At 44.1% G+C, this 25939-nt stretch overlaps 2 protein-coding genes across 5 annotated transcripts in view; one reads left to right on the forward strand and one right to left on the reverse strand.

The window, feature by feature from the left end:
• PASK (PAS domain containing serine/threonine kinase) overlaps positions 1 to 15473 on the reverse strand; it is a 1318755-nt gene extending 1303282 nt beyond the window's left edge. The window contains exon 1 of one of the 2 annotated variants that reach the window (XM_085634144.1): positions 15241 to 15472. In XM_085634144.1, coding sequence (XP_085490270.1) covers positions 15241 to 15266 — 26 coding nt within the window. In that variant the 5' untranslated portion in view covers positions 15267 to 15472. Of the gene's footprint in view, positions 1 to 15240 lie in introns of both variants that reach the window. The other variant, XM_085634145.1, reaches the window with a different exon arrangement.
• Positions 15474 to 15942: 469 nt separating this feature from the next.
• Positions 15943 to 25939, forward strand: part of PPP1R7 (protein phosphatase 1 regulatory subunit 7) — a 565298-nt gene continuing 555301 nt past the window's right edge. The window contains exon 1 of one of the 3 annotated variants that reach the window (XM_085634149.1): positions 15943 to 16193. In XM_085634149.1, the coding sequence (XP_085490275.1) occupies positions 16157 to 16193 (37 nt within the window). In that variant the 5' untranslated portion in view covers positions 15943 to 16156. Of the gene's footprint in view, positions 16194 to 16350; positions 16388 to 25939 lie in introns of those variants that run through there. The other 2 variants (XM_085634151.1, XM_085634150.1) reach the window with 2 other exon arrangements.

Genomic DNA, 25939 nt, shown 5'->3' on the forward strand with positions numbered 1-25939 from the left:
ACTGACGCTTGCGGCGCCGCTCCCCGGCTGTTCCTGTACGCCTAGTGCAGCACACACCGCTTTGCAGCTGTAGTCTCTGCGCGTTTTCCCCCCTTCTCCACGTTCACACAACCCAGGGGCCCCGCCAGTCTGCCGCCGCCCGGTGGAGGGGATTCTGCGGGCCACCACCCTCTTCGCTGCCGCTCCTCCGGCCGGTACTCACTCGAGGTCCGCCTCACCTCCAGGCTCTGTCAGGGCGGAGTTCACCGGACGGTGTTACCAGACTCCCCTGCTTCACCACTGCTGGCGATTCCTCCGGCAGCGCCCGTAAATCTCAGCGCTCCTCTCTCCCTGTGCTGCGGGCCGCTGGCTGGGCCGTGCTTCGTCCTCACGCTCTCGCGGCCTCGCGCGCGCCGCACCTTTCCCCCCCGACACCATCGGCCCGCACGCCTCCAACGGTCGCCGATTCCTGAGCCAGCAACGATTTCAGGGGCTACTTGGTGTAGAAGCGTTTCCGACGTCTTTATCTGCGCTCCGCTCCCCAATGGCCGGATTTGCAGGCGGATTTCACGGGTGTTTGAGCCCTAGCTCCGGCGGAGCTCCGAGGTTAGGCGGCCATTCCTGTCGGCGCCAAGCCACGCCCCCCCTTCTTATTAGTTTTGAATGTCACATCCAGAGGGAAGAAACACATTATGGCGCTTGCCGCATTCACAACACTATTGATCTTGGGCGACCGTACACGAGTGACACTCACCAAGCAGGTGAAGTCAAAAGAGATCACTACTATCACCAGACACAACACATAACACATAACAATGACTGGAACAAACCAATCCATTAAAATAATATCCTTCAATGTGAAAGGGATCACCCATCCAGTTAAGAGAAGGAAGATCCTTGAATACCTCAACAGACAAAGAAGTGATGTTTTCCTCTTACAAGAAACAAAACTTGATGACAGACAATCCCTAAAATTTTAAAGTCACCAATTTCTGGATGATGCCTTTTCGGCGGCGTTTGGAGAAAAGAGTGGAGTCATAACCTTAATAGGCAAAAACTCCAGAATCACCCTAAGTTCTTTCCTATCGGACACACAGGGAAGATGGTGTATCACGAAATTAATCAAAAACAACACTGAGTTCTATGTAATTAATATATACGCACCTACCAAAGACGACACATCCTTTTGGGAAGATATTTACACAACTAGAAAAAATTCAGCATACAGCCACCATCATACTAGCTGGCGATTTTAACCTCCCTCTAGATCCGCACTTGGATAAAAATTCGAAGTTCCCTTTTACCCCCGAACAAATCACACAAAACACTTTAAAAAATCTGCGCAAAATTCAATCGAATAGATGCTTGGGAGAATTCAGAACCCTTCGGAAAGGGACTATACACATTTTACTCCTTTCTCCATAAATCATATTCCCGCATTGATTACATCCTGATCACGTGTAATGCGATAAGTAAAGTAGACCAATCCACAATAGAGCCTAGGGTAATATCGGATCACTCCTGCATCACGCTTTCCATTACTGACCACACATCAAGGAAAAAACAACCACTATGGCGGTTCAACGATTAAATCATTTCCTCTCAAGATAACATTAAAGCCATTATAGATTCTATTTGTAACTTTCTCTTAGAGAATAAGGAAGGTGAAACTTCAGACCTCACATGTTGGGAGGCTTTAAAAGCCACAGTAAGAGGTGACATTCTTACGATAAGGTCCAACATGAATAAAGAAGCCAATTCCAAACTAACATAGCTGCAGAGAGAAATTGCAGACCTAGAAAAAATACATTCCACTAGCAAAGACAGCAATACTCTTAGTACACTCTTAAATAAAAAATACGAATACAATAAAATTATTAGTACACGTGCTGGAATCTGGATTAATAAACAGAAAAGCATTAAACTTTGTGACTCTAATAAGGCTGGCAAACCACTAGCGTCTTACCTAAAGTTCAAACTTCAAAAAAATATGCCATCAATTCCATGAAAGACAAGGACCATAAGATTACTACAGATCCTGATAAAATTCTTTAAAGATTTCAGATATTCTATCAGAAACTATATGAGGAAAACACCAAAGTTAACCACTCAAAATGCAAAACATTTTTAAATAGTATTAAACCACCTTTTCTCACAGAGGAAGAGAAAACATCCATTAATTGGTTACAGGCCGATCTCGCTGATAAATTGGACTGCAAGATCTATGCCTCAATTCTCTCCAAACGCATTAAACAAAACATATCAAAACTGATACACCCCTCACAAGTAGGCCTTCTAAAGCACAGACTATCCAGTGACAACACAAGACTACTGTGTCACACTATCGAAAAAGCTAAATTAATAAACTCACCCACTGTGGCGATCACACTAGACGCCGAAAAAGCTTTCGATAAGGTGGACTGGAGATATCTACGCAGAGCTCTAGAGAAATTTAACCTAGGGGACAAGCTGATTAAAATGATTATGGCCTTGTACTACAAACCGAGTGCAAGAGTCAGAGTGGGTGGTATAATTTCTTCCTCTTTCTATCTAATGCAAGGTACCAGGTAAGGCTGTCTACTTTCTCCTCCACTTTTTCTCCTTGCACTTGAACCTTTTCTACAGTATCTTAGAGAAAATCAGGACATGTCAGGGATCACTTTTGAGAATATTACTGTCAAGCTGGCGGCATATGCTGACGATGCGCTTATCATCACAGATAATGCCCCTTCCTCTATCTCAGCTCTAATGAAGTCAATCCTGCAATTCTCAGAGGTTTCTGGATACTCCCTTAAAGATAAGTCAGAAGTTAAACTTCTCAACCAATGCGGTAATAAAGACATCTTAGGTTCATCCAGACTAGCGTGGCAACAAGGGTGCATTAAATACTTAGGGCTCGAATTTACAAACGATCTAATAACTACTCTACACACCAACGAGAAAACCTTAACTAAAAAAAATGAGTTCACTTCTTAACTCATGGTCACCTAAATTCCACTCTTGGTGGGGCAGAGCAGAAACTTTAAAAATGATGGTTACGCCATTAGGTAACTATCTTAATAGTATGCTACCGATGATGTTAACTGAGAACTTTTTAAACAAAATGGATAAATCCTTTAATAATTTCCTGTGACAAGGGAAGAAGCCCAGAATCTCACTAAAGAAACTTGAACTATCAAAAAACAAAGGTGGATTCGGCTTGCCCAATATCAGGAACTATTAAACAGCATACCTCTGCAAGCAGGGATCCAATTGGTTTATTAACAATCCAGCATACAAACCGGCCTGGCTAGCCACAGAAAGATCTCTCATTAAGAATGCACCTCTTGCAGCTTTGGCAACTATGCATACAATACACTTACCACAACCCAGGAACATAATACAAAACACAAAGAATGCCCTCCTCCGTCTAGATACACAATCGGAAGTGAAATTATCCACCATGGCCGCCGGACCGTGAGGAGCTCCAGGAGGGAGCTCCGAGGCTGAGGATTGCTCAAGCGAGCTGTAGTCCTTGTTTGGCATCGCATCGCGTACATCGAACCACCCCGAGCCGATATCGGAACGTTCAACCCATGCTGGGGAACCTATCTGAATGAGGACTCACTGCCAGTGGCTGGGACGCTTCAAGAAGGGACAGGAGAGGTGCCCCGGTAGGTCATTGGTTTTCGCCACATCCCTGATCGATGGTGGTGAATGCGGCTCAAGGAGAGGCTGGGCCTTTGTTTTCGAGTGTGGCCCAGGCAGGGGTGTGGAATTTAATAAAATATCTACTTGTCCATGGGGCAGGTTGTTTCATGAATCTACTTGTCCTGTATCAAAACCCACTTGTCCCTTTGGTGCGATGTAGTGTGGAGACAAATTATGGCAGCAATCTCATTATATAAGAGCTATGATATAGCCTTTCTGATTATGCCAGGGCGTATACCATAGTAGTGTTTGAATACTTGCAATCCCCTTATGTTTCCACATTTCCACAGATCTACATACTGGGGCTGAAGGTAATAGTAAGCAATAGTTCCAGGGTTAGAAAACCCTTTTGAATTTGTGCAAACCTACTAACTTGTTTTAAGGGTTTTCAACAACTCTTCTCTAATCTTTTCCCATACTGAGAAATGTTGGAAATGACAATGGCAGACCTCAACCTTCTTCCAGAGTTGGGGAAAAAAGTGGTTAGAGGGAAAGTGAACTTGCAAAGACAGATTTTCGCATGAGCATGTGTAATGCATATTTGCTCATGCTAAAATGCAGTTCACAAATATTTTTCTAGGAGTACTATTTCTTGTCCTACTTCTGTAAATTCTTGGGTATTTATGAAAGCCGCATTGCTGCCCTTGATACAAGCGTTACAACAAACAAATGATGGACGGAATGCTGGCAATGCATACATTCTCCCCCAGTCAAGAGATCTGGGTTAAATCCATCGTTCTTTTGCCCACTACACCACCCCAGTTCAGACATGGCCATATGCAAATCAGTCTTGTTGTAACGCCCTTGATACAAGGACATATACCATGAGTGCACTTTTGAGATTTTCTTTAATAATTGGGCCCCTAATTTGGTCTGGCGTTGACCATGACCACCTGTATTTATTAAAATTCTGTCTCTCTCTGTATCGGCTGGCTTCACTGTGAGTGACAACATTCTACTCTTTCACAGGGAGCATATTGGCACACAAAGTAGTTTTGTTCAGTGCCAGTGACTACTGTGGCAGTGTGTGCTTTTTGAGACCAAAAACTATTTTTGCTTTTGCCAATGTTTGGTATAATGGTGAGGGCCTGGCAGCTTCCACACCAATAAGGTTTTACAAAAACCATGCCAAAAGAAGTCACACATTGACAAAACTAAAAAGCTGACCACAAATGTCAGACCTACTGGCTTTGCCAGTGCTTGTTTATTTTTATTTCCCATAATCTTATTGAAACTGGTTACACTGATTTTCCATTATGAATATTTTTGGGAAATACTAGCATGCATCAACACATGTTACCAAATGATGATGTTTAGCAAAGTGTTTTTTTCCTGCTTTCCTTTTTTTACGAACATTTTATTTTGAAAGCAAAGAATCATCAATTGCTTTCAAGCTTCTGCAAATATTTGCATCAAATCAGAGAGCATTCTGGGAGCATTATACATAGCCTCATATTGCTAAACTTTGAAAACATGTGTACACTTTTTTTATGCTGGAACCACTGTCAGTAGTGCAGTCAGAGCCTACAACATTTACTTAGAGCACTCGCCCTAATAATAAAGGCTTTCAATTAATGAACCATAAATACAAGTTTGAACAGCATTAACATATGGACAAAAATATTACCTTAACTGCAGACAGTGCCCTTCCCTGAACCATAATGTGGTGGTGCAAACTGGCAGCCAAAAAGTTTGTGCTGCAGGGGGTTGGGCCTACTTGTCCCAAGGACAAAATACACATGAAAACGTGTTGCCCTTGACCCCAAACAATATGTCCTGGGCGCCGGGCTATAGGAATTCCACATCCCTGCCCAGGTGACACTGCCGATGGGTGAGGGCTCGGCTGGCTGGAGTGCCTGTCGAGACTTGGTCCAGGTGCGGACCTGGAATTCGCTTGAGGTTCTCGCCAAGGCTTGAGAGCACTGCACTCTCACCCTGCATATAATTGTATGATAACTACCACCCTGCCTTATGCTTGATTCCGGACTGTGCTTCGGCATTTCTTCTTCGGCCTGCGTCCTGATTGTATCTCGTAATTCTACCGTTCAACCATGCGCCCACCTTACTCCACCCGAAACTCGAATCTTGTGCGCTACGGACCCAACTCCTGGTCCATTAACTACCCAGACAAAATGACCAGTAATGCAAAAAAGAACTTCAAGCATAGTACTCTAAAACAACACCCGGAAGCACTCATTGTAGATAACTGCCACACAGCGACCAATGGCAACACGAAAACGAACTTCATTTAATACACAAATCGCCCGGCTAAATGGAAAACCACCTTCTCTCTTCACCTTCAAGTCGCCAAGTCAGTAATCATTCCCTATGGTGAAAAAATCTCCACTACCATCTCCCCGACCTTCAAAGGGGAACTCACCATCTCCATCTACAGAACTGGAACCATTCTCATACAGGCCACCGACCCACACCTCACCACTTTTGACTGCCACTTCCCACACTTCTTTCCTCGTTAACTCAACTGAGCCGTCAAACCATATCTCCCCAACCCACCATCACCCTTACTAATAACGTGGAACTGATCCAATCTCCCTGCCCTGAAGAACCTCTCTTCAACTCATGGACATCCACCATCACTCACTATAATCACACTACCCCTATCATTACTCTCCGCTGCCAAACACCCACAACTATTACATCTACTGTGCACACCGGGAACAACAAACTCAAAATTAACAAACACCACAAGACCGATCTAGATCTTGACAGCTCAGACTCTAACCTCTGCCCTCCCGCGACCGAAATCCCCACAGGCACTCTCCGCTCGACCCCTGATAATCTGAACCCTCCCTCACAAATTACCTCTTTTCCCCCGATCCTTACTTCCCCCCATGTCCAACGTCATCTCCAATCCAGTGGTCACTCCCCCACCTACTACCACTGCACACTCCCCCTCCGATGTCCCACAGACACAACCGGTCTCCACCGATTACCTCACTGACAACCCCCGTGACATCCCCATGGCCAACGTCGTCACCAATCCTATAAACTCGTTCCCCCTTATTGTCACTATACGCTCCCCCTCCGCCGTCGCACACCCACATACACAACCTGCCTCCACCGCTAATCTCATTGACATTCCCCGGAACTCTGATTTCCTAGAATTTCTCTCCCTCCTCACTTGGACAGTAGACCCTCTACTCCTCCTTTGAACTCCTTGAATGGGAGCATTACTAATCCAGCTCCACGCGTCCAACCTCTCCCCTCTCATAACCCCACTGATTCTGTCCAATCTCCGACCCCTGTTCACTCTCCCTCCAAAGACCCAAGTCATTCTCGGCCCCTGCCTAATACCTTAAACTTTTTCAGCTCAATAGCACAGCAACTGAACAGAATGGAGCTGAAAATTAACTCCCTTGCTGTTGATTACCTATACTCATAAAAAGATCTTCTCAACAGGACCAAACTGCCGTGCTCCCTCTCCCCGGGTAGATTTCCTCCCACCCCACTCAATACCGCTCCCATGGCCCCACAGTGCACCCCTCGTCCCTCCAGTTCGTCAGCGAGTCAGGCACTTCGAGCCAACCGGGATCGCAAACCCTTTTCGAAACCGAAACCGGTTGAGATCAACGACTCTTACCTCGCTTTGAGCCAGAAGTCAGCCCCTTTCCCCATCCCTGTTATTAACGGCACTAACAGAATCCCTAAAAATGTCCACTCGCCTAGACCTCCTGCCCAATACTCCTCTATCCACCTTACTCCCCCCATCATCGAGGCTCCCCGTCCTCTCTCTTGCATGCTCCTCAACTGCAGATCAGCAGTACATCACGCCACAGACATTGCTGAAGCTCTACTCGCTGAAGAAATTGACATCACTTTCCTCACTGAATCCTGGCTCAATGTCCACTCCACCCTCTCCCCTCTAGGGTACACCATCATCAGACAAGACAGACGGATCAAAACGGGGAGAGGACTAGCCATCATCCACAAGGCAGGAATACAGATTACCAAACTTAAACCTGCAGAATACCTATCGTTTGAATACCTGGGTGTCGAACTCACTGCCAAGGGCACCTCACCCATCAAATTCCACACCATCTACCATCCTCCTGGAGAGCATACCCTTTCCCTCGAAGAACTAACAGACCTAATATCATGGTTTTCCATGACAGACACTAAAGACGTGTTCCTGGGTGACCTCAATATCCACTGAAACGACCCAGAAGACTCCACTGCCCAGACCTATCCAACCTACTTGAAATATATAACCTCAAACAACTCTGCAATAAACCTACAACACTGGATGCGATCATTACCAACAATGCTCTGGTCTCTCTGAGAGCGATTTCTCCTATTGACTGGTCCGACCACCACCTCATTCTGTTCAAGATTGATGCACTTGTCTCCCACCAACCTATTTGTGATGACAAACCTATACACTGGAACAGAAATATCAAAGAAGTCCCTTTATCCGAACTTGAATCCAGGATTCATGCCCATCTTCAACTCCAACCCTCATCATTGACGGCCGATGACCTCACTACACACTTTAACTCAAAAATGACAGAGGTTCTAGACCAAGTAGCTCCTCTCAAACTCAAACAATTGAGGCAAATCAAATCTAAACCCTGGTTTAACGTGGATCTGAATGAGGAAAGGCGTCAACTCAGGCAAACGGAAAGGTCTTGGAGACTAAACCCCTCGACCTTACACCTAGCGCAACTTAGATCTGCTCGGCAAGCATACAAAAAACATATTTTCAATGAAAAGGCGTCTTTTTTCCGCAGCCAACTAGATCTGGCTAAAAACAGACCGAGAGAACTCTTCAACATTGTCAAAAGCCAAACTAACTGCACTCCCTCTCAAGAAATCAAAGCCACCAATGAGCGTTGTGAAGAAATTGTCACCTTCTTCGCTAATAAAGTCTCGAAAATTGATCAATCCTTCATTCAAACCTCTAACCCTCCTTCCCTCCCCCACTCTAACCACCCCTGATCATTCAGAAAGAGTTCTTACCAAGGACAAACAGGTCTGCCTCTAGCTAAAAAAACAATGCGCATTGGTCCGACTTTGAGCTTATGTCGGAAAATGAGGTTTTCAGTATAATTTCTAACCTAAAACCTTCCTCCCACACTATGGACCCCATCCCATCCACAATCATAAAAGAACTTAACCACACCATTTCCCCTTTCTGGATAAAAATCATCAACGCCTCTCTCACCTCAGGCTGTGTCTCAGACTCCCTTCAACTTGGACAAATCACACCCATTCTCAAAAAACCAGGGGCCGACCCTAATGATCTCAACAACCTCAGACCTATCTCCAACCTCCCATTCCTTGCGAAAACATTGGAGAAATGCATTCTCCATCAACTCAACAAACACATTGATGAGTTCAACCTCCTCGACACCTTTCAATCAGGATTCAGGAAAGGCTGTAGCACAGAAACAGCTATGCTCAACGTCTCCGACGATATTCACAAGGCTTTAGATGAAGGTGATGCCTGCCTACTAATCCTTCATCCAGCGCTTCTGTAGACCTTGTCGAAGCGCTCCGGCATCAATGGCACAGTACTAAAATGGTTCACCTCCTTCCTTCAACACCCCTCGCAACAAATTAAAATCAACTCCTGTCTTTCGAAGCCAACAAAAGTCACACTTGGGGTCCCGCAAGGCTCGATCCTCTACCCGGCCCTCTTCAATCTTTTCATGGAGCCCCTCACAATCATCTTGAAAAAATCTGGAGTGAATTACCACCTCTACGCTGATGACACCCAAATCTATTTCAAAATCAAGTCTCCCAGCGACATCCAACACCTCAATGCCACTCTATCCGAGATCCAAACTTGGTTCAATGCTAACCACTTAAAACTCAATCCAGATAAAACAGAACTAATCCTATTCTCTCCAAAAAGCGACCATCGTCCAATCCAAGAGTGGCTCAATAATCTGATCGCCCGGGCGAGGCCCCCCTCTTGCCGCGGGGGTGCCCTATTCAGATTGCTACATTGGGGTTCAAATATTTGGGGATCTTCATATCACTGGACCCTGCGGTCCGCTATGAGCGAAACCTTCTCCCTCCACTCCAGCGATTGAAGGCCGACGTCACAAGGTGGCGACGGCTTCCGCTCTCGCCGCTCGGACGGGCGGCATTGTTTAAAATGATGTCGCTGCCTCGCTTTTTGTACGCTTTACAAAATACGCTGGATGTCGTGCCGGCCCGTTACTTCCGTGAGGTGGAGGGTCTTCAGCGCCAACTGTTTTGGGACGGGCGACCGAGGATCGCTCTCACCAAGTTGACACTCCCTTGGTATGATGGGGGTGTTGCCCTCCCCGATATTAAAAGATACTATTGGGCGTCTCAATTGGCGGCGGTGAACCACGGGATATACGGTCCTGCTTTGAATCCGGCCTTCGAGATGGATAAGTTATTACTTCCGGGCGGGGATTACAACAGGGCACTGTATTCGGCGACTCCGGATGCACGGTTGACAGGACCAACGCAAGTTGCGGTACGCGTGTGGCATGCGGCGAATGCTGCGATGGGGTGGAGGGATCGCTTGACTCGAGCGACGTCGTTGTATGCCTCCCAGCGTTTGGGTTGTCTGTGGAAAACGAAAGGCTTTGAGAAATGGGATATGATTGGTATAAGTAAGGTGGGTGACCTCTGGGCGAAAGGGTCCTTTAAAACGTTTGAAATGCTCAAAACTGAATACAAATTAAATGATAGGGAGTACTTTCGATATGCACAGGTCCACCATGCGCTGTGTTCGGTTTTTTCGGATGTCGCTGCTATCCCAGAATATTCCCCGTTGGAAGATAGGGTGTTAGACGGCTATGTGCCCGACAGCACTATTTCCCTGATCTATAAAAAACGTATTAATGATCGTACGGACTTGCTGACCCATCTGCGGGAGGCGTGGACGGCCGACGGATTGGAACTGGACGATGAGGATTGGGTATCGGCGGTGGCCTCCCCGAAAGAGGTGGCGATCCCGGCCCGCCTTAGATTTGTGCAGCTGAAGATACTCCATAGAGTGTATGTCAAAGGGCCTGGTTTGATACGTATGGGTTATTCGAGGGATGGACTGTGTAAGCGTGGCTGTGGCTTGTTGGGTACCTTTCTTCATATCCTGTGGGAATGTTCGGAGGTTGTACGATTTTGGAACGGGGTACATACTGTAATGGAGGAAGTCACGCATGTCGCTTTGTTACCAGATGCCAGGAGGTGTTTGCTGAATGTCTGGGAACCAAATGACTATAATGCGGCGCAGACGCAGTGGGTGACTTTGGGGTACATGGTGGCTAAGCGCAATATCGCACAGTTGTGGGGTTCCCCGAGGCCGCCTACGATTTCGGTATGGAAGGAGAATATGGATTGGTGTATGTTCAGGGAGAAGACGGTGTATGTGGCGAGAGGCAAGCCTGGGAGGTGGACTAAGGTGTGGGGTCCATGGAATTCCTATCGTGGGAATATCTGCGCTCCGCCTCTGCCGCGAGAGGTCGACGTCACTTTGTCCCCCTAGCCGCACATTCTACGTAATTGTGCATGCTTTGTCCTCTTCTCCGCCGCCCCCCACTACCACCTCCTGTCAAGAGTTATTCTAGATAATGTGGATCTTCCCCCGTCCTGGGGAGCGCACGCTGCTATTTCGGACTCTCATTGCCTTGTTTGTGTGTTATTGTTGGTTTTTTTCTTTTTTTGTTTTAGAAAATATGAAACTGTCCTTTTCGATCGCCCTTGGACTATGGCCGCGGCCTGTTATATGTGCTTTCGAACTTTCGGGAGCTCTTGCTTCGGACTCATTTGAATGTATGGAGTTGCCTTGCTGGCTCCCGAGCTTTCTAGCGGCCGGCCCTTGTGGTTGTAGGCCCTTGTTTGTATCTCTTTAATGTGTAATAAAGGTTTCTTCTTAAAAAAAAAATAATAATAAATAATAATAATCTGATCGCCCCGAACTGCCCCATCGTCCTATCCGACTCAGTTAAGTCTCTAGGTATCACCCTTGACAAGAACTTATCTTTGGAGGCCCACCTCAAAAACTCTGCAAAAAGTGCTCTTTTCTCTCTAAAGCACCTCAAGAAATTGAAACCTTTTCTTCCCCATGATGACCTCAAGACAGTAGTCCAATCCCTAGTTCTCTCTAAAATCGACTACGGGAACGCCATCCTAACAGGGACTCCAAAAGCTCACCTAGCCCCTCTAAGGGCAGTGTGGAACATGGCCGCTCGACTCGTATGTGGAGTAAAAAGATTTGATCACATCACTCCAGCTCTCAACTCCCTCAACTGGCTTCCCATGGAAGGGAGGTGTATTTACAAACTGGCCTGCATCACTCACAAAACCCTTCACTCTCCGGCCCCTAACTACCTGAACAACAAACTGGTAAGAGCAGGTCAATCCAGAACGCCGAGAAGCTCCAACTCACTCCTTCTTATTCCTCCGAAACTGAAAAAGAAAACCACACAATACCGATCGTTCTCTGGCAACGCTCCCAGGATGTGGAACACTCTCCCTAGAGTCCTCAGATGCAACCCCTCCTTCTCCTGTTTCAAAAGGGACCTGAAAATCCATCTCCTTAACAAATACTTTCCTGACCAACGTCAACTAACCTAGACTTCAATATCCGAGTTTACTCTGCTCTCTTGACATTCAAGGATAGTTGGTGACCGGACTGTGTTAACCACCTTATCTTACATGCTGTATTTTTTTGTATCCCTGGTTTTGCTTTCTTACTGCCTGCCTACTATGTAATGCAATTTCCATATGTTTTTCTTTACAGTATGTATATAAAGCGCTCTGATACCTACGGGTCAAGCTAGCGCTATATAAAACTTTTAAAACAAACAAAAAAAAAACTCCAATCTTGCTTCCTTATGGAACAATCCCACTCTCAAAATTAACGGCTCTCCAATCTTCTGGTCAGATTGGTCGAGTTGTGGAATTAATCTACTAAAATACATATCAAGGCTCTTCTCCATTACCGTTCTCAGCACTACAGAACCAGTTTAACCTGAAAATTTTTTATTTTTACAAACTACAGCAACTCAAAGTTCTGATCTCTAAAATATCCCTTAAAGCAATAACTCCATCGCTACCTAACTTATTAGGCCGTCTACTAAGAACCGGCCATATGGTCTCGGACATTTATAAACTTCTGCTACCCAACTTAAACAAATTCCTCTCCCGTAACCAAGTAAAATGGGAAGCGTAATTGAACACTAGGAACACGGTGTTTGAATGGGATTACATTAACAAATCTCCTTTCTCTAATAAGATATCACCAACTTTATCGCAAACTAAATTTATGATTATTAACAGATCATATTGGACACCCTCTAGACTTTTTGAAATAGGTCTCATTCCTAGGCCCAATTGCTGGAACTGCGAGAAACACGAAGGCAACCTAGCACATATGCTTTTCGAATGCCCGATCTTAAACACATTCTGGAGTAAAGTACTGGATTTCATAAAACACACTTTCAATTTAACTCCCTCACGGAAATTTTCATATATCCCTCTTGGCCCTTTAGACAATCAGCTGGAAACCGAGGGTGATCGCCACCAACTGGACATAATGCTTACTTTAGCATGTAAAGTGAGATTACATAACTGGAAGAACGTCAAGACGATATCTTTCCGAATGCGGCAAGAATTGATTACCTTCCTTAGAGGTGCTGACAATGTGACACTACAACTTTCCCCCTGGTGCTCCCCTCACTGGCCAATCTGGTACTCATTGGACATCAAACTACTTAGCTACAATCCACCGTAATCGATTCTCTCAGGATAGAGTCGTTCTCTCTTAAGACACTCTCTTTCACAGCCGATTTATCTTACAACACGTGTTATTCCTCGTCTCCTTCAATGCCCACACAGTCCTTCTGTACTTTTTATTCCACGGTGTACGATTTATGTCTCACTCACAACCAGATTAAACCTTTTATATCAACTCCATTGTTGGTTCTCTCATTAAGTACACAACTTGGTTGAGATGCAAACAGTGGTTACCAAAACGTCTTCAATATGAGATCATGATTACTGTGATGTACTGTTATTATGACCAAACTCAATATGTATCTCAAGATTTGCATATTTTACACAATGTAATTATTGTTTGTAAACCCTGTGTCAATATAGCAACTATGTCATCAAGTCAAATCCTACACAGCCTGCTCTTCTCCCCCTCTCTGTATCCCTACTCCAAGAGCGCTGATGCGTTCTGTGTATTTTGTATTTAATTTGACACTGTACTTTTATGCATATATACTGTGTATTCTGTGCTTCAGAAAATTCAATAAAAAAGATTTGAATACACAAAAATATGTGTATATATATATATATATATATATATATATATATATATATATATATATATATATATATATATATATATATATATATTGTATGGAAAGTCAGACCCAACCATAAAGACACAGGTTCTATACATCTTTAATTAAGGAATGAAATTATGTGCTATGAAACACAGGAATACAATGTTTTGTTCAACTACACTCTGAGCTCGGCTAATATCTGAAAGAGGGAAAGACACAACACGTGGAACGGTCACACATCTGAAAATGAACATGAACTTTTCTGCAGCATTTCATGAATGATTGTCAGTGCAGCTTGGCCGGGCGCCAACTAAAACATGAGTAAATTAATCATTATTTCCTAGAACACTGAAACTCTCCTACAACACTATCACATGATGTCCTCTCATGCAGCAAACCTTTGTACACATTCTCAGCACCCTACTCTCATCTGTCATACAAAGTTCTATTTCACAAATAGTCATCATGCATATACCGAGCATTCCCCCTCGCATACAGCTACCACTCTCTCGCTCTATAACATAACACCGTAACTTCATGCATGTGCACATGAACCCCTCAGACACAATTGTTGTCTCTGACACAAGTCCCTACAAAAAATAGTAATTGAGAAGAGGCCTAATTAGCATATGCACTGCAGAATGTTTAATGATGTTATAAAAAGGGAGGTCACAGGATGTAGTAGTGTCAAAGTCCTTGACTAACTTAAATGCAAATGTAACTATTTATTTGTTCTATGACAGTTTGATATTGTATAAAATCACTAATGGCATATTCTGTCTCGTGGTCTAGGTAGGGATGCCTTTTTACAGCTCAGAAATGACCACCTTGAATCCTTAGACAATTAAATGTATAACAGGTGTAACACAAAATAAACAGTATATCAAGGACTTGCTTCAGTTTGTTATAGTGTCACTCATGGTCACACGATGTGGAAACATCACGCATGGCTACAATGAAGGCATGAAAACGTCACGCGTAGGTGAACTGATAATTTATCAGCTGTGAATTGGGTTTAGCCTACGCTCTCCCTCCTAACAATGTAAAACCTCAACACAAGTCACAATGAAAATACATTTAAAGGTACGGTGCTTTCCACCGTTGACTAAGCACAACTACGGGGGCACATAAAAAAAAACTCTCGGTAGCTCAAGAGACAGCTAGTTTTCTATGACCACCAACCAGACAAAACCACCCCACACAGCGATCTCACAAAAGGGCCAGGTCCTGCGACGACAGCATCAACAAGACCAACACCTACACCTACTCAACCTACCCTTCCTGTCTGTTATCATTCATCATTTACGAAAAAGCCCGCTACTTCGTCAACCGGAACCTTAAAATGCAGAGCTTCCGCCATATGAGTAACACTTGTGTCTCCAGTCACTGTTTGGCTGAATATGACTGGCACGCTCATATTACCAATGTGGACTCGAGGCTCTAGAGGCGGGAATTCGCGAAAGCAGCGACTAAAAAAACATATCAGTGCTGTTGCCGGGGACGCGGAAAATGGTATCCAAGCTACCGGGTGTAAGGGTAGTCTGGGACCATGCGCGAGATTTCTTTCTAGGCAGGACACTAATCTTAAAGTAAACAGGTATGACCAAATACGGTAGTAAGCGCTATATACATCCAATTTCAATACAATGCTAAACTGATGTTAACTAATGTGATGCCAATGGGTCGCTTCTGTGGTTTATGTAACGCTTCCCATTGCCTGCAACGTAGGCGTGAGCATCAGCGAACGCAGATGGTCATTACCCTAACTCTCATTAAAAAACAAAATCCACATCCAATAGAGTAAGTAACGTACTCGTACTTTTGGCTACCTTTCATGGTCACTGTAAGCTATGCGTTGCTGCATTTGACGAAGCCATACATCGCTGTTATTGGTAATATTCAGATTAAAGACCGAATTAGAAGATGGCCGCCAGATTCTTAAAATTTAAAGCAGTAGGCTCGGCTGAGTCCTTCTTTTATGTCTAATCTCTTGTCCTTAGAGTGAAAGTACAAATGTCTGGATAGCACCGTTCCGAGGTCTACATAATTTGTGAAGCTAGAGTGTGAATACTGTATTTCCAGCGAGTAATTTGCGAGATAGTTTTTATAATATTAGTTATGACTGGTTGTAAGTTTTTCGGGCTGGGCTGGTGACTGAGCAGCTGCGACAAACGTTGAGGGAGAGAAACAAGATGGCGACTGACGGAGCCGGGGAACAGGCAATGGAAGGTAGGAAGGCCTAGGGGACAGGGGAAAGGGGGCCGTGGTTGGTGAACATATTTGTAGTGAACATGTGATTACAAGGTAGTGATAATAAAGGCGATTTAAGACCGTCGCCTAGTATATAGGTGCCAATTTGATGTAAGCGAGAAATGGTTGAGTTGCAGGAAGAAAGTAGTGTATGAGAATGAGGCAAGTCATGGGTAAGCTGAAAGGGTTTTGAGATGTCTGGAAAGGGGTATCATTATGATTTTTATGTAACACACTTGCATAAAAACAATTCTGGTCGGTTTGTAGCAGTAAGCATGATATAAGAGCAGGTACAAGGGCAGCGTCGCCGTGCGGTATTTAAATATGCTCGTCCAAAATTTTCACATCCACCTAAACGAGTTACTTTTTTTGAGCGGATACCCTTGTAGCGGGTCTCACAACACACCAGTCGCCACGACGTTTCAATAGGTACGTTATATGGGGATTTTAAATAACAATACAAGCTAGATAATTAAGCCCATCCAACAGCATCCGCCCTTTCTTCGATCTGGTCCAACCTTCGAAACCGGCAACCATTGTTCCAGATCAGGAACGAGAACACTAAAGAATGCTTGGATGATGCACCCCAGTAACCTCCCAATAACAGTTACTACATTAAAACTCTAAAGGTAACTGTATGTACCAAATATTGCATACAGCACTAACAAAACATCCTTAAACATTTTCCAAGTAAATACACAAGACTTGTATAGAACAAGCATTGGTATAGCCAATAGGTCTCGCTTTTGGGACCTTCTAAGTATTTAGTTATGCAGCACAATATCCTTGGTGCAACCACATCAACTGTTGCGTGGCTAAACACTTATAAGGTCCCAAAGGCGAGACATATTGGCTATGCCAATGCTCGATGTGGGTGTGGTTTTGTGTGTGTGTGTGTGTGGTTGGTTGTGGTTGTGGGTGTGGTTGTTGTTGTGGTGTGTGTGTGTGGTTGTGTGCGTGGTTTTGTGTGTGACAGTAATACTAAAAGCATATCAAAATAAAGGATCACAAACATCGAGTTTGGGGAAAGAGAATGCACATTGTAAGTCAAACGGGCGCGGGCAAAACTGAAAGTGATCGCGGGCGCTTAATGAGCATAATGAGGTTTGCCATATGGTGCCTCTGCTCCTAAGCGCACGCCCGCGCACATGCACTGTAACTCTAGGCATGCAAGTAATCGGGTGTCTCAGCTCTCTTTTACGGCTAAGAACATTACCTGCGGGGTACCTCAAGGCTCATCCCAACCCTTCTTCAACACATACATGATGCCCCTGGCCCAGATCATCAAAATTCAAAAAGGAACAAAATGGGGAGTAGAGAGGTAACACTCAACATGAGTAGTGGAGGTGGATACATCCTCCCGAACTTAAGTTTATAAACATAGGGATCCACCCTCAGGTATTTATGTACGTCAAATCCTCCCAGATTGAGTATGTATCCCTACAGTGGTGGGAAATACACACAAGTTGTTTAAATACCCCTCCCCTCACACACCAAAAGGGCCCTTGGTGTCATGCTTCATCATAGGGTCTTCCCGCCCCTCTACAGGACGGGGCGTGCTGCGACCTACGTTTACGTGGGAGCACTGTTGTTGTGAGACAACTATGTGTTGTGTAGGGATGTGAGAGGAAGGGTCATGAGTGGATAGGAAAGTGAATTAAAAAATACCTGGCTCGTTGGTCAAAAAAACTTTATTATACCTTAGAGCTGGTATTATTAAAATGTGGGGAAGGAGGTGTATATGCCTCAATGAACTATGCCTCCTATATCTGCCGACATGTTTCGAAGCTCCCCAAGCTGCTTCTACAGGACCATAAGGATCCGTTCCTATACTCACAGTATACAGTAGATATGTGTTATCTATTCATCATAATAGTGATATATGTAAGGTGTAAGGAAAATACTGCAGGAGAAATTACTGCATGTAGTCATGAAGCCTCAGTGGGTCTTTGTAGTCGTTAACCTGCAAAAAAAAAAGGGGGGGGGGAGGACGTACTTTACAAGCCAAATACTTAGTCCACTGTGAGCATTGGTGACCTGTGACATAAGATTCCATAAACTTAGATTTAGTGAGAGAAAGTGTCCTGGCGTGAAAATAAATAAAGGACGATGACAAGAGACATACACACACAGAACATAAAGCACACACTCTTATTTACAAAGGACTATTATTGATGAGCCCATAGAATTCATGAAAGGGCACAGCCTGTGTAGTAGCGCTATAGTGGTGTCAAGGCAAGGGAAAACAACCTACTTGAGAATTGTAAGGATTATGCACCACCTTGAACGGGTGGAGGGAGTGCCTGATAGGCTATCTAGAAGAAAAAATTGTTATTTTTTTTACCAGAGAGGAATATCCAGTAGTCCAAGGCGATATCCTCGCTAAAACGAGGTTCCTACCGGCTATGCCGTACTTATGACTCCTGGGACAATGCCCTGCCTCGTGCGACCTCCCCGAAGACTCCGCTGGATAACTGAGTCGTACCCATGGCGGGGTTTAAATATGGTAGTTAAATGAAGTTTCCGCCTCAATTACGGTAGCGTGAAACGCTAGTTGCAGCACCTGTGTGTGGCCGCATGTGTTGGAGGGTTGTGCTGACTCTGTCTACGGTCAACCAGAAGTGGATATATAAAATGCGATCGTATTTTACGGGAGAATTGTGCCTAGGAGGATAAAATTATTCAAAAATTTGTTCGAAAAATTGGCCCCGTTGTTAGACCTGAAAAATGGTCAAAAAGCGAGGATTTATGTGTGAAATACGCTTAGTTTATACCCGGCGTGACCCGGAAGTGAGGAAAAGGGCGTGAAAATAAGAAAAGAAAGATTAGACGTCCTACTTGAATGTCAAGAAGAGCACGAGACAAACTGTTCATGTACACCATAATGTGGTAGATAAAACAGATGTCGCGTGTAAAAGAGAATAAGCGCATAAATAATTGAAAGCAATCAGCAAAGCTGGTATACTGGCTTTTAAGATGCGGGCACGTATCCAGTAGTGGGGTCAGGATGGTACAAGAAGTGCTGATCCATCAATGTAAATGCGGTGATGGGGGGGGGGGGGAGGTGTTGGTTGGTTATTGTGGCTGCACTCACCCATTGATAAAACCAAAAGTAGGGTTGGTTATATACTGTCTATTAAGATGCGGGCACGTATCCAGTAGTGGGGTCAGGATGGTACTAGAAGTGCTGATCCATAATTGCAAATGTGGTGATGGGGGGGGGGAGGTGTTGGTTGGTTATTGTGGCTGCACTCACCGATAAAACCAATAGTGGTTACCTAATATACGTCATCACGGGAAGACCCCTATGATGAAGCATGACACCAAGGGCCAGATCATCAAAAGCCATGTACTCTCTCTACTAACAATCCAAGAACCATCAAAGACCAGATCCAAAGTTGCATGAAAGATGTTGCGGACTGGATGAACAACAACTGTCTCAAACTCCACACCAGCAACTTTGGCATCATCCTCTACACCCAGCTATCCATGAAGAAGCAAAGTCAGCTCCATCTTCACCGCCTTCTTCCTTGCGCTCTGTATGCCCAGGAAGGTTTTCAGATGTCTCCCGACAAACAATAGGTGAACTGTTACACAGGCTCTCGTCACCAGCAGCCTTGACTATGGCAACTCCCTCTACATAGGAATAACAGCCCAATTTATGATGAAGCTCTAGACAATCCAGAATACTGCGGCCAGGCTCATCCTCAACCTCCCCCAGATGAGCGTGCGCAGGCCCTCGGCTCCGGAATCTCCACTGGTTAACAGCCCTGAAGAGATACCAATATAAGATGCGTATATAAGACATTACACAACAAAGAACCTGTGTACCTCAACCAACGCGTATTTTTCACCAACCCACCAGGAAACTCTGATCCCAAACCAGGAAAGTGCTACGCAAAACTATAGTATGAAGAATTCGAAACCTGGGCTAAACAGAAAAAAACGTATCCCATGTTTTCTGACCGGTTTAAGAGGCATAGTAACCTTGAGGATAATCTTCAGACCATGACCTGCCTAATGAATGAAGCAATCCTCCCCAAGACTTGCCCTCTTAATGTGGCTTTTATTGATTTTACAAACGTTTTTGATAACATCCCAAGAGGCCGTAGTCAGGCAAAATTAAGGAAGTTGAAGATACCACCTTACCTTTTGAAGTATCTAGAATCCCTTTACAGTAACACATGGGTAAAAGTCAAATTAGCATCACACCAGGCAGCCTCAGAAAAAATCTACACAACGGATTAAAACAAGGCTGTATCCCTGATTCCCTACTTTATAATTTTTCATGGCAGATATGGAAAGTCATTTAACTGTCCCTAGAATCTGCCTGCCTCGTCTGATGGAAAAAAAATACAAATCCTACAATATGCATTTGACATGGTAGTACAAGACCCAAATTGGCATCTTAAGGTCGCTTCATGTGCTTGCACAATATTGCGTAGAAATGGCATTATTATCAACTTAAGGAAGTCAAAATCAATGATCATTAGCAGAAATTTTAGAAAAAAGGGCAGTTGGTTTCTCAAAGGCTCGCGGATAGAAAAAGTAGTAAACTTCAAATATTTTGGTATGGTGCTCGATGAAAGAGGTGTCAGGCAATCTCAGTTAGGCTGCTTGAAATTGAGGGCAAAGTATTTTAATATGCAGGATGGGCCTACTGAAGAGAAACTTCGCATGTTAAAATATTAATGCCCTACTGGTGGTGGTAGCAAGTAAGTGGATGCCTACGATATTGTATTGTGTTCAAGGACCAGCTCCACGAGCGGTTAGTCTAGTGGTACTCAAAGTATGACATGTAGGCTACTGGCGGCACAGCAGACCTTTCCTTGCGGCCCGCAGAGCTCCGTCTGGGACGCCTGGGTTGCAGCAGACAAAGCTGCTCGAGGTCTGTTTTTTTGGAAGATTCTGCTAGCTAAGGAGCATAATTTTGTGATTCTGGGCTTCGTTTTAAAAAAAATAGCTTACTGTGTTTTACGAGCAAGGCTGTCCTACTCCTAGAACAAGCTGAAATGACATAAGAAACAAAGTCCAGAATCGGAAAAGCTATAAATTAATGTTGCAAAGGCATGCTGTTCATGCTTTTGCGGTTTTGGGCTTTGTTTCAACAATATGTTCAGCTTGTACTATCAGCAAGGAATCCCTGCTCTTAGGCATCCCTGGCTTAGCTGAGCGGACAGCGGAGGTGCATTAAAAAAAATAAAAAAAAAAATAGGCAAGGAAACTGATCACGAGTACAATGGGGCAGGGCCAGTGAGTGTGGGCATTTAAAATGAACAAAATATTCTGTATCTATTTTTTGTCTTATAACCTACAGGTAACAGAATGTAAAATGCACAAAAAGGATTCAAAAGTAATCATTTTCTAGAAATCTTTGTGTCCACGTAATCCCCCACCCTACTCTGTCTCCCTGGGAGCGCCACAGCTTTGATACTGCCCTCAGGCACATACCAGACTGTATGGTGTGGCTCCTGAGTAAATGTTTGTGAGTACCCATGAGTTAGACAAAAAGCGATTAAATTGTATTGTAATTCCATTTATGTAGCGCTTACTACCCCTGAAGAGGCGTCCAAGCGCTTTTCAGCGAGTAGCACGCTACTCTGGAACCCATACAGTGTTCGTGGTGAATTAGTATAGTGAAATATGAAAGTATTTTGAGCGGTGGATATGTTAGTCAGTTATTTGGATTGAGAAAGATAGTGTAGGGGTGGAAGAGGTAGAAAGATTTGCATTTATATAGCGCTTGCTACCCCTGATGAGGTGTTGAAATGCTTTTACGGCGAGTAGTGCGCTACTCCGGAACCCATAAAGAATTAGTGGTGAATTAGTATAGTGAAATATGAAATTGCTACTGCCGCTTATTTGCACTCTCAAACTGCACCAGCCTAGCCCAAATCAGCCTGGAGTTCAAACTCGCAAAGCAGGATTTTGCCTTGCAGGCTAAATTGTTTCTACTGCCACAATTTGAAAACTGCCCCAATTGGTATGATGAAAAAACGCATCTGAAAGAGATTCCAGGAGCCTGGTTCTGTATGGGGCACGTTTTTTGCAACCTTTACTGAGTCCCTGAGTGTGAAGGCCTTAATACGCAACAACCTACCACATTAAACGATAGCAAAATTATTAATGAAATCTGCAAAGATAATGTAATCAGACACGGATCTCAGGGACTTAATAGCCAAATGTCATGGTAGTTGGGCTGTGAACCTTTACACTCCGGATAAGCTCCCCAGAATATTTGAGCTTGCCTCTTCTAAAAATTCTAAAGACACACTTAGGAGAATGCGTTTCAGCCTTATGGTGCTACTGGTATGGCCTCAAGTATGGTGAATGAAATATGCGATGCAGATGGTGCGACCAAGCAAAGGAGTCTTTTAATCCATGTGATCTGCATATGCGAAACCCTAACACCCATGAGTTGCTGATGGCTTTGGCCAGTATTTCGAACCTTAAATGTGAGGTTTTGCTTGGCAGCCTTTTAAATTGCCTAAAAGGTGAATTGTGCCAGCTATCCTAGCATTTTTCTTTTTTCTTTTTTTTACATGTTATGAAAGAAGCAACCTGCAAATCACAAATCATGTCTGATTTCAACAGGCTACTTTTCATCTGCATGGAGCACTTTAATTCTTGGGCTGCACTTCACTTGCTCAGAGCACTTTGATCCTTGGGATCATATGCAGACTTAACAAGGAAATTGATCAGGATGGTGAGAGGGTCACAATGATTCACAGAGTGATGATTGACAGAGGACGGAGTTGATGGACACCATTTTTTACCAACTGGAACAATGGAGTAGAATGCACTTTTCTTTGCATGGAGCACTTCAGAACAGGGAGCAGCACTGCATTATATGGCTAATGATTAGTTGACGTGAAGGTTAATGGGACATGATGGCTCACTGTGAATTGCAGCGAAAGGAGGAAATGCTGGACGATTACGCAGCGACTTGGGTTTAATTCAATTGACCTGGGCTTACGACGAATGATATGAAGAATGCAAGGACCCCTCTAGATGAAGCAAGTGTTTACAGGATTATGAGATTGAAGTATGGGGCTCAAGTAGATGCCTTTTTGCGCTGAAGGTTGATTAATTTGGACTACACACAGAGTGTACCCCCGTCCTGAGGAAGCCAATAAGAAAGTGGAGTCTGAAACGCGACCGCGTCGACACACAGACAAAGGAGGAGTCCGCCTATTATTTTAATTGAAACATTAGTTTTTTGGCATAACAAATTAAGATAGAGGGAGGATACGTCTGACGCCAAGAGGATGACCTTTGAATGTATCACTGAGATGGAGAAGAGTACATTTTTAAGAAATAGATAGGGGAAAATATAATTGATGTAGTTGTTGTATGTATATATGGATTGTCTTGTAATTTATTTATTATTTCTTATTTGTAATGAATTTGTTTAGTTTGTTTGTGTATAGTTCATTTAGATGCACACTGATGGATATTTGCACCTGAAAAATAATGATCGAATTTGCTATAAGAAATAGCGTTTTGCCAAGGTAATTTATAAACTTTTGTGCAAAAATAAAAGAGAGATTTATCCCTCTATACCAGTTGTTTGTATATTGTAGATGTTTCTATGCCCAGGTATGGGAGGGTCATTTGGGCAGTCCCCGTAGTGTTTTTCTGGGTGAAGGTTAATGGGACATGATGGCTCACTGTGAATGGTAGACCGTGGATGGTGTTATTTGTAAATACGATCGGACTATAAACTAGCTACCTTTCCCCTTTTTAGGTCTCGCCTAGGCAGCGCTTGCGCTGTCTCTTCAAGACATGCTGTACTGAGGCATGGACTTGAGGCTATGCCCACTCTCCACCCCTATTTGTCATTGGATTGTGACATAGTCCTTTTGTAAATGTTAGCTTCTGATTTATTAATAGGCTTATTAGTTCCTCCCTGTCTTCTGTTGGTACCTCCCATGGGGACAGGCCGTTTTACACGTGTCCTAACTCGGGAGCTTTCATTAGCAGTTCCTAGAACTATTTACTTAATGTACACAACTCGCAGGAGGGAGGCAGCTGCTTGCACTTAGCATTTCTTGGTTTCCACACAGTGTACCCCCGTCCTGAGGAAGCCAATAAGAAAGTGGAGGCTGAAACGCGACCGCGTCGACACACAGACAAAGGAGGAGTCCGCCTATTGTTTTAATTGAAACATTAGTTTTTTGGCATAACAAATTAAGATAGAGGGAGGATACCTCTGACGCCAAGAGGATGACCTTTGAATGTATCACTGAGATGGAGAAGAGTACATTTTTAAGAAATAGATAGGGGAAAATATAATTGATGTAGTTGTTGTATGTATATATGGATTGTCTTGTAATTTATGTATTATTTCTTATTTGTAATGAATTTGTTTAGTTTGTTTGTGTATAGTTCATTTAGATGCACACTGATGGATATTTGCACCTGAAAAATAATGATCGAATTTGCTATAAGAAATAGCGTTTTGCCAAGGTAATTTATAAACTTTTGTGCAAAAATAAAAGAGAGATTTATCCCTCTATACCAGTTGTTTGTATATTGTAGATGTTTCTATGCCCAGGTATGGGAGGGTCATTTGGGCAGTCCCCGTAGTGTTTTTCTGGGTGAAGGTTAATGGGACATGATGGCTCACTGTGAATGGTAGACCGTGGATGGTGTTATTTGTAAATACGATCGGACTATAAACTAGCTACCTTTCCCCTTTTTAGGTCTCGCCTAGGCAGCGCTTGCGCTGTCTCTTCAAGACATGCTGTACTGAGGCATGGACTTGAGGCTATGCCCACTCTCCACCCCTATTTGTCATTGGATTGTGACATAGTCCTTTTGTAAATGTTAGCTTCTGATTTATTAATAGGCTTATTAGTTCCTCCCTGTCTTCTGTTGGTACCTCCCATGGGGACAGGCCGTTTTACACGTGTCCTAACTCGGGAGCTTTCATTAGCAGTTCCTAGAACTATTTACTTAATGTACACAACTCGCAGGAGGGAGGCAGCTGCTTGCACTTAGCATTTCTTGGTTTCCTACTCATCAGCATAACCAAGGCGTCTTGCCCCTCCACATGTGCTGTGTTTTTTATGTCTCGCCTAGCGTTGCTGCGCTCATGTGGAGCTCGCTCGGCGAGATTTATTGCTAACAAGGACTCTCAGAAGAGAGCTTTAAGCCCCGCTCCTCATTTCCATTGGCTGGCATCACCGTTTATGCTACACAGTGGCATGCCATTGGGAAATGAGGGTTTTTAGTTGCAGCCCTTTCGCTTTTCCGTTCGGCCCACCCGGACTCGAACGCTTGCTTCACGGCTGTCGTGAAGCAATTCCTTATCTTTATTGGGGCCATCTGTGGTTTTGTAGTAGAGGCTTGTTTACTCCGGGCAGGAACGGATCAAGGCAGCAGCGTGTTCATTTTTGCGTCGCACTTTCACTTAAAGTGGAAGCGCGATGCTAAAATAAACACACTGCTGTGTGCGAAATGGCGACAGATTGTTTTATGAATGCGAGGGGCGCGAGACGGTGATTGCTGAACTGACAGCACAGAAGCAAAGGGGACCTTTCATCCCTCATGGTAGTTAAGAGGCAGCCCGGAGGGTCTCTGCATCTGCTGTCACATGTGCACCCCTTGTAGGAACCCGGTGGACAAGGGACGGACTCGGGCTTTCATGGCGCTACATTGATTAATCAGGATTTTGCGCCTTTCTCGAGTCTAGGCGGAGTGCACATCATTACATATTATCA

The sequence above is a fragment of the Triturus cristatus genome, chromosome 11 (genome assembly GCF_964204655.1).
Source record: "Triturus cristatus chromosome 11, aTriCri1.1, whole genome shotgun sequence".
NCBI classification, from domain to species: domain Eukaryota; kingdom Metazoa; phylum Chordata; class Amphibia; order Caudata; family Salamandridae; genus Triturus; species Triturus cristatus.